General features: G+C 38.5%; 1 protein-coding gene across 1 annotated transcript in view; it reads left to right on the top strand.

Annotated features, from left to right (window-relative positions):
* Positions 1–945: 945 nt before the first annotated feature.
* The window catches only part of LOC106883894 (disabled homolog 2-interacting protein-like), a 285,725-nt gene continuing 272,948 nt past the window's right edge, over positions 946–13,722 (top strand). Inside the window, exon 1 of the mRNA XM_052975485.1 lies at positions 946–1,010. Within this exon, the coding sequence (XP_052831445.1) occupies positions 981–1,010 (30 nt within the window). The 5' untranslated portion in view covers positions 946–980. The remainder of the gene's footprint in view (positions 1,011–13,722) is intronic.

Raw genomic sequence — 13,722 nt, 5'->3', positions numbered from 1 at the left:
TATATATATATATATATATATATATATATATATATATATATATATAGTAACAAGCTTAAGAAAGGAATTCTTTCAAAGCAGTGTGTAAAACATCCAATTCACAGGTGTGTCGGTTGAATACCACATGTGGCTGTGTGGTAAGTAGCTTGCTTACCAATCACATGACTCCGGGTTCAGTCCCACTGCGTGGCACCTTGGGCAATTGTCTTCTACTATAGCCTCGGGCCGACCAAAGCCTTGTGAGTGGATTTGGTAGACGGAAACTGAAAGAAGCCCGTCGTATATATATATGTCTGTGTGTGTGTATGTTTGTGTGTCTGTGTTTGTCCCCGCAACATCGCTTGACAACCAATGGTGGTGTGTTTGCATCCCCATTACTTAGCGGTTCGGCAAAAGAGGCCGATAGAATAAGTTCTAGGCTTCTAAAGAATAAGTCCTGGGGTCGATTTGCTCGGCTAAAGGAGGTGCTCCAGTCAAATAACTGAAACAAGTAAAAGAGTAAAAAAAGTAAAGAATATGTACATAATTGTGTGTGCACACACACCTACTTTCAATATTGTGTGTGTATCTATATATATATATATATATATATACACACACAATATGTGTGTGTGTACATATATACATACACACATACCTACTTTCAATATTGTATGTGTGCGTGTGTGTGTATATATATAAGTGTGTATGTATGTATGTATAATATATCTACAGATATATATACACATATATAAACAATACATATTCTTATCTGTGTTTCTGCCCCACTACCTCTCTTACCATTTTACTTTCCCTTTTTCTCTTCTCATTTTCCTCTCTTTCTCTCCATCTTCCCCACCCCCACCCCTCTTTCTCTCTGCCCCTCCCTCGGCTCGTTCATTGTTTACATGTAACCAAAGACATCTTAGAGGCAAGATGCTTCTTGGAACGAAAATATACATCCTCTTCAAACTGTATACACACTGTCAAAAGAGGCTGCTATGGGCAACAACACAACTGTAGAATGTAAGGTAAAGTGAAACCAATAATACCATTGATGATGATGATGATGATGATGATGATAGATCCCCCCACCTCCACCTTACTCCAGTTCTCATGATGTTAAACTAGCATCGCTATTAACATAACTGTTCCCCTCCCCCACCTCCAGTGTTTTCTTGACAAAGTGATTTGTTTATTTTTGTTTTTACTCTTAAATGTTTCTGATAGCATTAGATATTACGTTTATGTTGTTTTGTCATTATTATTGTTGTTGTTGAGTCTAACAGATCTTTGTGTTTTAAACTTCAGCAGGAATATTGGTTAATGGAAAGACATTGATATATATATATATATATATATATATATATAAAAATAAATACACGCACGTGTATGTGCTTGCGTGTATGCATGCATGCATTGTTTGTGTGTGTGTATGTGTGTGTGTTTGATGTCATGTGGGAGAGATAAAATTTTATATACATATTTGTTTATTTGTATTTAGTGTATGTGCATACGCATGCACGGTTCTGAAGAGTGTATGTATATACATACATACAGCCAGACATATGTATACACATACACACACACATACACACACACACATACAAGAGGGTATGCTGAAAAGTTCCTGGCTTCTGGTAAAAGAAAATGGAGGAGTATCGGTTAATTATGATTTTATTCAACTCTCAGATTCACACACTCATTGCAGCGGTCCTTCAGTTTTTCTAAGCCCTGTAAAAGAACTTGGAAGGTTGGGTCTCACAAAACCACATGCCTTCATGTGTCTGTGGAGCGCTCAACCACTTGCATGTTCATTTTATAAGCAGGGTGTTCCATTGATTGGATTAACTGGAACCCTTATGAGCATAACCACTGTGTGCCAGATTTATATGTATATATTAACTAGCAGCTAAACCCGGTTTCACCCGGTCTGTTTGGATGATATGGCTGTGATCATTTTTGGTTAGGCATGAGAGAGAGAGATAAATGAAATTTATCATTCAGTTTATTTATTTATTAATATGTATATATGTATGAATGGCTTCAGTGACACACACTCACATACACGCATGCAGGTTGTTTTAATCGATTTTCTCTGTAAGTATGGGGGCTAGGAAAAAAAATAGAAGTGCGTTCCATGCACCCGTCTCCACATGTGTGCCATTTTTCGCATGAATCCACCCAGCCGTTTGGCCGTGAATCTCAAGACAAGAAAGAATACAATGGTCTGCCAACTTCAATTTATATTATAGATATAAGAAAACGTAGAGTTAATAATGGATGCTTATTTTATTTGTATCATTTGCACAATAAAATATAGCAAATAAATGATTTTAAAGGAACATGTAACTGTAATTTTAAAATAAGCATTAAAAGGCCTACACATGTTTCAGTCTAGTCCCTTGGCAAAGTTTCATACATCAGCAGGATTTGAACTGAGAATGTAAAGATCCAGAGGAAATGCTGTTATGCATTTTGTCCCACATACTAACAGTTCCGTCATTGTGTCTCCTTGATATGATATATGGACACATCTAAATGGAAATGCCTAAAAGAAGTTGAAGGGCATTGCCATTTACACTTGGAAGTTATCCTGGAGAGGATGACACTTGTATATTAAAAAAAAAAACAGCAGTTCCACCTATCAAGTAGATATAGGTCAAGTTACATCATTACTTGATTGGCAACAACAACTGGTGCTGTTTGGTTATGGAGTAAAAGAGTAGGAGTGAAAGAATGACTGTTATGAAATAATAGAGAGGGTGAATATTCTCCTTAAGGGGAGAGAACCACTTCAGCGTTTATAATTTTTTTTTTTTTTTTCCTGTGAGTGAAAAAAAATGTGATGTTTCCCATATTTTCATAAAATCCATTTATTGGATATTCCTATCATTATAGATCGCACTATTTCACCCTTATTCTGGGCTCATCAGTACAACATAACTTAAGAACTCAAAATTAGTCTATATCATTTGAAAGGTTTAAGAATTCAATATGATTGATTTTCTTTGTTTTCCTCTTTCAATAGTAGGGGTGGGAGGAAGGAAGAGGAGTAAAGAGATAGATTGTTAAACCAGTTCTTCCAAAATCTCCCCTAACCTTTACAGTAAAATCTCTAACCCTGTTTATAGTTCTGGTGTTAAGCATAACCCAATCCATACAATATACTTTGGTACCAAATGGAGATCAATTTGTGATGAACCAATTCTAGAAATACTTTTACCCTAACTGTTACTTAATATTAAAATCTACAAGATTTGGTATTACCTCTGGTATTAAACGTAACCCATACAAAGTAGTTTGGTGAATTGTGCCATGGTGCCTGTTTTTCTCACAGACGGTGCCCAACTGACCCTACTATACTGTGTAGTTGACAAAATCAAAAACAAACAATGCACATGTGTGGAATAAAAAATATAAAATGGTGATTATTTAACCATCGCACCCTGTATATATGTGTGTGTGTATGTGTGTGTGCGTGTAAATATCTAAACTAGACATTGTAAATATTTAACTTCATAAAACCACTTTGATTTTTTTTTTTCTGTTTTTCTTGCCATTATTTGATGGGAATTTTCTGAATGATTTTTATCTCTGATCACTTTCATACAAATAAGTGATGTGTGTGTGTGTGTGTGTGTGTGTGTGTGCGTGTGTGTGTGGGCCTGTATGTGTGTGTGCATTTGTGAGTGAATGCATGTGCCCATGCATATATGTCTGTGTGTGGTTGTCTGTATTTGTGTGCACGTGTGTGTATGTAGCTATGTCTGTATTTCTGTGTGTGTATATGTGTGTCTATTTTTATGTGCGTGTGTTCATGTATATGTGCTCACATATTTCTGTTTGTGCGTGTGTGTGTTCACATGTGTGTGCATGTCTATTTTTATGGGTGTGTGTGTGTTTATGTATATGTGCTCATGTATTTGTGTGTATGTGTGTGTGTGTGTGTGTGTGTGTGTGTGTGTGTGTGTGTGTGTGTGTGTGTGTGTGTGTGTGTGTGTGTGTGTGTGTGTGTGTGTGTGTGTGTGTGTGTGTGTGTGTTTCCTAGCTTGACAATGTAAAAATTATTTAACTCTACAAGATGGCTAATTTCTTTTCTTCAAACCATTAGTTCTTTGATGAGACTATGGTGCCGCCTGATTGATATCAGAATCTTCTGTAGTTAATAGATAACCATTCTGGTTACTGTGGAATGGTAAATAATTGCTATAGAGACTGTTTCTTCAATGATAAACAAATAAATAAGAATATTAAAAAAAAAATGAGAAAATATATATAATCTATGAGAATTGTCAGAAACTAACAACAAAAACAATACTTGGCTTTTAAATAAAATATTACAAAAGCTGCCTCGTTAAAATTAAAAGCATTTTCGTGTGTGTATGTAGCTATGTCTGTATTTCTGTGTGTGTATATGTGTGTCTATTTTTATGTGCGTGTGTTCATGTATATGTGCTCACATATTTCTGTTTGTGCGAAAAGAGAGAAAATAAAGTTGTCGTTCAAAGACAATCTCGGTTTATTCTGTATTATATTAAATGATAATAAAATTGTAGTTCTGAGTTTCATTTGTTTGGGAACAGCTTTGATCTTTGATTAGATGTTATTGGAACTATGAGAGTTTGGTAGAGTCATTGAAGTTATTACAAAGACGTAAGCACTTTATATTTCCTTTGACTGTCGTGGCATATATTGCGAGTGGTGTATGCATCTCTGGTCAAAATTGTGGCTTTGAGCTTCTGTTAGAGATTAAGAAAATGATGGTGATGATATTACGGAGATGTACTTGCATAGCAAGTGACTTGATCTGAGATTGTGTGCTGGGAAAAAAAAAAAAACAATTGCAGCCTGAATGATGTTTGTAAGCCATTCAAGAACAAATCGACCCCAGGACTTATTCTTTGTAAGCCTAGTACTTATTCTATCGGTCTCTTTTGCCGAACCGCTAAGTGACGGGGACGTAAACACACCAGCATCAATTGTCAAGCGATGTTGGGGGAGACACACACAAACATACACACACATATATATACACATATGCATATATACGACGGACTTCTTTCAGTTTCCGTCTACCAAATCCACTCACAAGGCTTTGGTCGGCCCGAGGCTATAGTAGAAGACACTTGCCCAAGGTGCCACGCAGTGGGACTGAACCCAGAACCATGTGGTTGGTAAGTAAGCTACTTACAAGTTATTTTACTAAATTCTTTGTTATAATTAAAATTAACAGAAAGACACACAGAGCGTCTCAACAGAAATATAATAACAAAAGGGTTATAATGTCAAGAATTATTTCACTAAGCAACTTTTCTCAATTATATGCCACCTTAATTTGATATGATCCCAGAATATTATTAGATAAATAAATCGTGGTGGTTGTTGTTGTTGTTGCTATTGTCGCCACTGTTGCTCCTGTTGTTGTTGTTCTTGGATAGTGTGAGTCATGACAACTGAAAATTACTTCCACTTGGTCAGTGGGGCCAGATTGGCTGCGGAAAGTTCTTTTGGAAGGGCTTCTCAATAACACTGCACTTAAGAGCCTTCATCGGATGACCACTTACATACTTTTGTGGTGGTGGGCATGGTGGCAGTGATGATGAGGATCATTGTTATGGTGGTGGTGGTGGTTTTGTGGCAAGTCTAGTGTTTAACATACTTATAAGCGTTCTTTGACATCATATCTCTCTCCTTAAGTACTGTTTGGCACTCAGTTACACACACTCACACACACACACACACACACACACGGTTATACACACACATAGCTCTAGACATTACACACACACACACACACGGTTATACACACACACACACAGCTATAGACATTACACACACACACACAGTTATAGACATGCACATGGTTAAACACACATACACATGGTTACATGCACACACACTCAGTTATACATGCACATGTACACATACGTGGTTATGCACACACACGCACACACGTGGCTATAGACACACACACACACACATACACACACACACACACACACATGGTTATATATTCACACACAAGCTCACATATTTATACACATGCATTTACATGTATATACACTCACACATATCTACATATACACTTGCCCAAGGGGTCAGGCAGTGGGACTGAACCTAGAATCACGTGGTTAGGAAGCAAGCTTCTTACCACTCAGCCATGCAATTTACACAAACACACACATATTTATACAACAGGCTTCTTTCAGTTTCCATCTCCCAAATCCACTCACAAGGCTTTGGTTGGCTCAAGGCTGTACCATATACATGGCCAAGGTGTCAGGCAGTGGGACTGAACCCTGAATTACGTGGCTGGGAAGCAAGTCTTTTTACCACACAGCCATGCCATTTACGTGCGCGCACACACACACGCTCTCTCTATTTCCCTCTGTCTCTCTGTTTCTTAGTTAATAAATTTGAGGAAACATTTCCTGAAGATCCAGTGTTTGGGGACTCCATAATGATAATAATATTAATTAAAAAAATATAAATAAATATATAATTATATATAAATATGTAAATGAGCCAAAATTTCTAGAAACAAACAAACAAACAAACAATAAATTAACAAACTCAATATTACAGAAAGGAAATAAAAATCTCGTTGATCTCGGGGTTAATTAGTAATAAATACCTCATTAATCCTGAGTTAATTAGTAATGAGAATATTACAGAATATTTCAAGGGAATGGTGTAAGGGGTGGGTGGGAAGAAGTCCAATGATTTATGGTGGTGGTGGTGATAATGATGGTGGGGGGGGAGATGATGTTGGTGGTGGTAAAGATGGTGAAGTTAGCGGCAGGATGGTAAAGAACTCTTGAGGATGGTGGAGAAGGTTGTCAGTAGTAGTAGTAGTGGTGGTGGTGGTGGAAGAAATCTGGGGAAAGGTGGAGACGATGGGGCAGAAGGAGATGGAATAACATGAAATAATCCCTGAAGAACAAAACATGGTTCAGGTTCCAACCAAAACAGACAATCTTCAAAACAAACATTATTGTCTACAATGGAGTTTTTTCTGATATTGTTGATGCTGTTGTTGTTGTTGTGGATGTTGTGTTTGTTGCTTCTGTTTCTTTTGATCTGTGGAGCTGAAGAATCTACCATTACACTTCCCAGCATGCCTCATTATTGTTCTTTGCTAGTAAAATCCTCAAAAAAGAGGAACACCAACGACAAAAGATAATAATTACAATATCAATACTCTTTTACTTGTTTCAGTCATTTGACTGTGGCCATGCTGGAGCACCACCTTTAGTCGAGCAAATCGACCCCAGGACTTATTCTTTGTAAGCCTAGTACTTATTCTATCGGTCTCTTTTGCCGAACCGCTAAGTTACGGGGGACATAAACACACCAGCATCGGTTGTCAAGCAATGCTAGGGGGACAAATACAGACACACAAACACACACACATATATATATATATATATATACATATATATATGACAGGCTTCTTTCAGTTTCCGTCTACCAAATCCACTCACAAGGCTTTGGTCGGCCCGAGGCTATAGTAGAAGACACTTGCCCAAGGTGCCACGCAGTGGGACTGAACCCAGAACCATGTGGTTGGTAAGCAAGCTACTTACCACACAGTCACTCCTGCGCCTAATAATAATAATTAGAATGATAATCCTTTCTACTAAAAGCACCAAGGCCTGAAATTTGGGGGAGGGGACTAGTCGATTATATTGACCCCAGTGCTTCACTGCTACTTAATTTATCAACCCTGAAAGGATGAAAGGCAAAGTGAACCTTGGTAGAATTTGAACTCAGAACATAAAGACAGATGAAATGTTGCTAAGCATTTCGCCCGGCGTGCTAACGATTCTGCCAGCTCGCTGCCTTTAATAATTATAGCATCTCTCACTTTCCCTCACATTCTCTGTGTCCCACTTCGACCCCATTAACCAATTATTATTCAACCCTAATCTACCAATCATCTGTCCACCTCTGTTTCTAAGGACACTGACCTCCCATCCCTTTGTCCCTTTTCCTTCTACCCCCTACCCACTTTCTACCTCTGTACATTGTCCCCTTCGCCCCCCTCCCAGCCCCTCATATACATCCAAGCTTTCTTGCCTCCATCAATAACATCATATCACTGCCACCGCCATCTTCATCACCACCACTACCACCACCACCACCACCACCATCGTCGTCGATGTTGTTGTTGTTGTTGTTGTTGTCCTCATTGACTCCAGTCTTCAGAACAGTTCATCCCACCAAGACCACCACCACCACCACCACCATTATCAATCTCCTCACCCCCCTCCCTGCTGCCATCCCTATCTGTATCTTAACTTGAAATCTAACTCCCAGTTTTCTCCTCGTTATTTATGTTAATGTTAACGATGAATTGATGAGGGCGGAGGGAAGAGTACGGAAGGAGTTGGTGACACAGCAACTACAGCCATCACTGCATTCCTGTCATCACCTCACAGCCACCCCTTTTATAAAAGTCACCCTTCCACACACAGCTACCCCACCCCCTCATACAGTATGCTTTGCATCGCCCTATATACATACATATATATATATATAGCCACTCTTACAACTTTACACAGCCACCCCTTTTCAGAGTTTCTCCTCTCACAGCCACCCTTTCTTACACAGTCACTCTCCTCACACAGCCACTCTCCTTACAGTCACGCCTTCTCACACGACCACCATTTTTACCCAGCCACCCCAAATTTACCCCATTCCTCCCCACCTTTGCAATATTAATTAATTCCTATATATAATTAAATATATCGATTTTTTTTTTTTTTTTTTTTTTTGTGTATTGTAGAGTACTTAATCTATCGACCCTGAAAAGATGAAAGGTAAAATTGACCTTGGCAGAATTTGAACTCAGAACTTAGATGGATTATATGCTGATAAGCATTTCGTCCAGCATACCAGTGATTCTGCCCATGATTTGACTTCTGTTACTCAAATCATTCCTCAATATATTTTTACTGGTTTAAGCCACTATAGCCAGCCTAGCGGATAAGCTTTCCTATAAAAGTTATCTGTTAGTGTGTATATGTTAGTGTGGGGTATTTCTTTAAAGAAATCTTGTAATTACTGAAACAGCTATCTATCTAATCTGTGTGTGTATACATATATATATATATATATATATATATATATATATATATATATATATATATATACACACACACATATAAATATATACACACACACACACACACACACGTGTGTGTGTATATTTATGTATATAAAATCTCTCTCTGAATATATATATATATATATAAGATTGGTTATTATCTACCCTTTTATTTTGTATATTTTTGGGGCCGTTATCTTTCTATCTAGAAGGAACATAATTATTTGTAAAGTAGGGCTGACTTTATTGAAGTCAGTTTTCTTTTTATCTCAGTGTGGCACGATGGCAGGGTTTGGTCTGGTTTGGTTTGGAACATCTCGTTACACGATGATAGCAAGATTCTTCAACAACTGAAGGTAGAATCTAAAAACAACAGCATATGTTCTGCAATCACTTGAAATCATTCTTGCCTTCAGCTTTTTACAATTTTCAGCTTCTTTCACAGCTGACTGCTGAATGCACATGTGCAAGCCAACAAAAAAAAAAAAATAATAATAATTATAATAATAATCTACCCCTCACCATCACCAGGTGGCAGCACCAATATTAAGTAGTAGTAGTTTCCATGGTTTATAATTTCCAGTTCTATTTTGTTTTTGTTTTTTTTTTTTCCTTAATTTTTCTGGGGTTTTTTTTTTTTCTTCTTAGTTTTTCTTCTTTGAGATAACTGACGAAACGAGACTAGCAACATTGTGAAATAAATGAAATAAGCAGTAACACAATGTGGATAAGTCAGACGTATATTTTAATTCATGAAGACTGTCCATATATGGAAAGGAGATAAATATTGTTGATCCAAGATGCATACATGTCTTTCACCATCACTACCATCATTATCACCGGCAGCATCAACATTGTCATCATCATCCTCATCATTATCATCATCGTCATAATCATCTTAACATTCACTTTCCTGTGCCGGCATGGGTCAGACGGAATTTGTTGAGAGGGATTTTTTCTGAAGCTGGATGCTCTTTTTGTCACCAACCTTTATCTGTTTCTAAGCAAGGTAATATTTCCCCATGGCCAGACATATTTTTTTTTATGGAAGATTGCAAATAAACAACCTCACCTGCACGACAACATTTACGAGCCTTGTGTGATGTCTAAACAAGGGTACACACACACACACACACACACACACACACACACATACATTTATAAATGTATTTAAACTACTGGCACTCCGTTGGTTATGATGATGACTGTTCCACTTGGTCTGATCAATGGAACGACCTGCTTGTGAAATTAAGGGGCTGAGTACTCCACAGACATGTGTACCCTTAAAGTAGTTCTCGGGGTGATTCAGCATGAGACAGAATGTGATAAGGCTGGCCCTTTGAATTACAGGTACAACTCATTTTTGCTAGCTGAGTGGACTAGAGCAATGTGAAACATGTGTCTTGCTCAAGGACACATCACACCACCATGTATTGAACTCACCCTAACCACCATGTATTGAACCATCCTAACCACTAAGCCATGTGGTGCAGGTGTGGTTGTGTGGTAAGTAGCTTGCTTACCGACCACATGGTTCTGGGTTCAGTCCCACTGCATGGTATCTTGGGCCAGTGTCTTCTACTATAGCCTCAGGCTGACCAAAGCCTTGTGAGTGGATTTGGTAGACGGAAACTGAAAGAAGTCCATTGTATATATATATATATATATATATATATGTATGTATATATGTATGTATATATATGTATATGCTTGTGTGTCTGTGTTTGTCCCCCACACCATCGCTTGACAACTGATGTTGGTGTATTTACGTCCCTGTAACTTAGTAGTTCGGCAAAAGACTGATACAATAAGTACTAGGCTTACAAAAAATAAGTCCTGGGGCCGATTTCTTCGACTAAAGGTGGTGCTCCAGCATGGCTGCAGTCGAATGACTGAAACAAGTAAAGGAATAAAACAATAAAAGAATATAGCTGATTAAAGCCCTGTGAATGGATCTGTTGGGTGGAAACTGAAAAAAGCCTGTCGTGTGTGTGTGTACGTGTGTCTGTGTTTGACGGTTATTTGTGTGATATCTTCTACCAGAAAAGTCAGGATGACCCTGATGGCTTCAAAAACAGAGTGACTAAACACCCGATCCTTGCAATTCTAAATTCCCTACAGTAGATAACTGGAAGAGAAGTGCAAAGCGATACTCAGCAGTGATATTCTGGTGTTACATTCCATCTCTTAGACATTAAAGAGAGGCGGCGGGTGGGGGTGGGGGGTATGATTTATCATTATTTTGCGGATGTACGAAGCCTCCAGGCATATATTTTTATAAAAACTTGGTAACATGAAGCAAGAACAAGCACCCTGTTACTGCTGCAAGAACTGGGGTTTTCCTTTCAATATCTGTTGTACGTTGACTAAATTCTGAGAATAAACTTCTGCGAATTTTGGCAGTAAAATGGTTTAAAGAATTTAATGTAAGATAAATTGTTTTTTTCTTCTTACAAGGACATATTTGTAAAATTATTTTTTAATAGGTGCCAGCGTGTGTGGTAAGAAACTTACTTCCCAACCACATGGTACCAGGTTCAGTCCCACTGCATGGCACCTTGGGCAAGTGTCTTCTACTATAGTCTTGGGCTGACCAACACCTTGTGAGTGGATTTGGTAGACGGAAACTGGAAGACTCTTGTCTTATATATGTATAGATCTGTGTGTGTGTGTGTGTGTGTGTGTGTGTGTGTGTTTGTCCCCTCATCACTGCTTGACAACCGGTGTTGGTGTGTTTATGTCCCCATATATTACCTTGATTGGAAACAGGTAAGGGTTAGCAACTAGGGGGGCATCAAGCCATAGAAAAATCTGCCTCAATAAATTCTGTCCAACCCATGCAAGTCTGGAAAAGAGGACATTAAATTGACGATGTTGATCATGTTAATGACAGTGATAAAACCATTTCCTTTGTCATATATAAACACAACACAGATGTCCATTTTTATACTTAGTGCTGTCATAATACACCGAAGAATGAATAGAGACAATTCTGTGATGGAATTCCTGTTGAGTAATGCTGTCGTCTTCTCAAGATGTTTATGTATGGAGACAAGGACCAATTACAAGAGAAGTTTCTACGGTTTGCATTACGAACTGGAGTCTCCGTTGTGAATTCCTCTGATATTTTCTTTGCAACGATTTGCAAAAAGCTTAACAAGAGTGAAAACATTTGCTTTTGTGCATTTCGAAGCCATACTGTGTCTGTTATCTCTTTAAGATTTCGATGTCTCTCTCTTTGCTGGTGAGATTTCTGAACAGGTATCAGTCATCTGTGTCTATTGCAGTGTAAACAAGCACAACTACTACTACTACTACTACTACTACTACTACTACTACTACTACTACTACTTCTACTACTACTACTACTACTACTACTACTACCACTACTACTACTACTACAAGGGCGACAGCAACATTAAATCTTTGTATCATTTTTGTAGATATTGGTTTCAAATTTTAGCACAAAGCCAGCAGTTTTGAAGGAGGGGATAAATTAATTACATCAACCCCAGTGCTCAACTGGTACTTATTTTATCGACCTTGAAAGGACAAAAGGCAAAGTTGACCTTGGCGGAATCTGAACTCAGAATGTAAAAGATGAAGTACTGCTAAGCATTTTGCCTGGTATGCTAACGGTTTTACCAGCTTGCTGCCTTAATTGATATGAAAATATTGGTTTCAAATTTTGGCACAAAGCCAGCAGTTCTGGGGGAAAGGGATTTGTTGATTACATGAACCCCAGTGCTCAGCAGGTACTTATTATACCAACTCTGAAAGGACGAAGGGCTAAGTCAACCTTGGTGAAATTTGAACTCGGAATGTGAAGGCGGACAAAATACCTCTAAGCATTTTGCCTGATGTGTTAATGATTCTACCAGCTCTCTGCCTTTACTAATATGAAAATATTGGTTTCAAATTTTGGCACAAGGCCAGCAATTTTGCTTTCTGATTGCATTGTTCCAGGTTCTGCTGCACTGTATGGCACCTTGGGAAGGAGTCTTCTGTAGCCTCGGATCAACCAAAGCCTTGTGAGTGTTGTTAGACAGAAACTGATAGAAGCCCATCATATATAAAGCCTATGTTCCTCCATCATACAGTCGTGTTCCCCCATCATGCAGTCATATTCCCCTGTCACACAGCTGTGTTCCCCCATCATACGGCTGTGTTCCCCTGCCATGTAGCTGTGTCCCCCTGTCATGCAGCTGTGTTCCCCCGTCATGCAGCTGTGTTCCCCCATCATGCAGCTGTGTTCCCCCAACATGCAACTGTGTTCCCCCCGCCATGCAGCTGTGTTCCCCCATCATGCAGTTGTGTTCCCCCATCATGTTATGTTCTCCCATCATGCAATCATGTTCCCCCATCATGCAACTATATTCCTCCATCAAGCAGTTGTGTTCCTCTGTCATGGAGATAGATCCCTGCCACCCCACCCCGTCTTTGAGTTATCCACCTCCATCATGGAGTTATTTTATCAAAATTCATCTTACCAAAATTCTTTTTCCTTTTATTTTTTTCTCATTATTTTTTCTTCATTTCTTTTTTTTTTACCCTTTTCAACTCTCCCCCACTCTCTCTCTGTCCTTAGTCTTTTCAATCTCATTTTAATCAACATTCTAACCCACCACCCC

The sequence above is a fragment of the Octopus bimaculoides genome, chromosome 21, assembly GCF_001194135.2.
Source record: "Octopus bimaculoides isolate UCB-OBI-ISO-001 chromosome 21, ASM119413v2, whole genome shotgun sequence".
Classification (NCBI taxonomy): Eukaryota; Metazoa; Mollusca; class Cephalopoda; order Octopoda; family Octopodidae; genus Octopus; species Octopus bimaculoides.
This window is presented reverse-complemented; position numbering and strand designations above follow the sequence as displayed.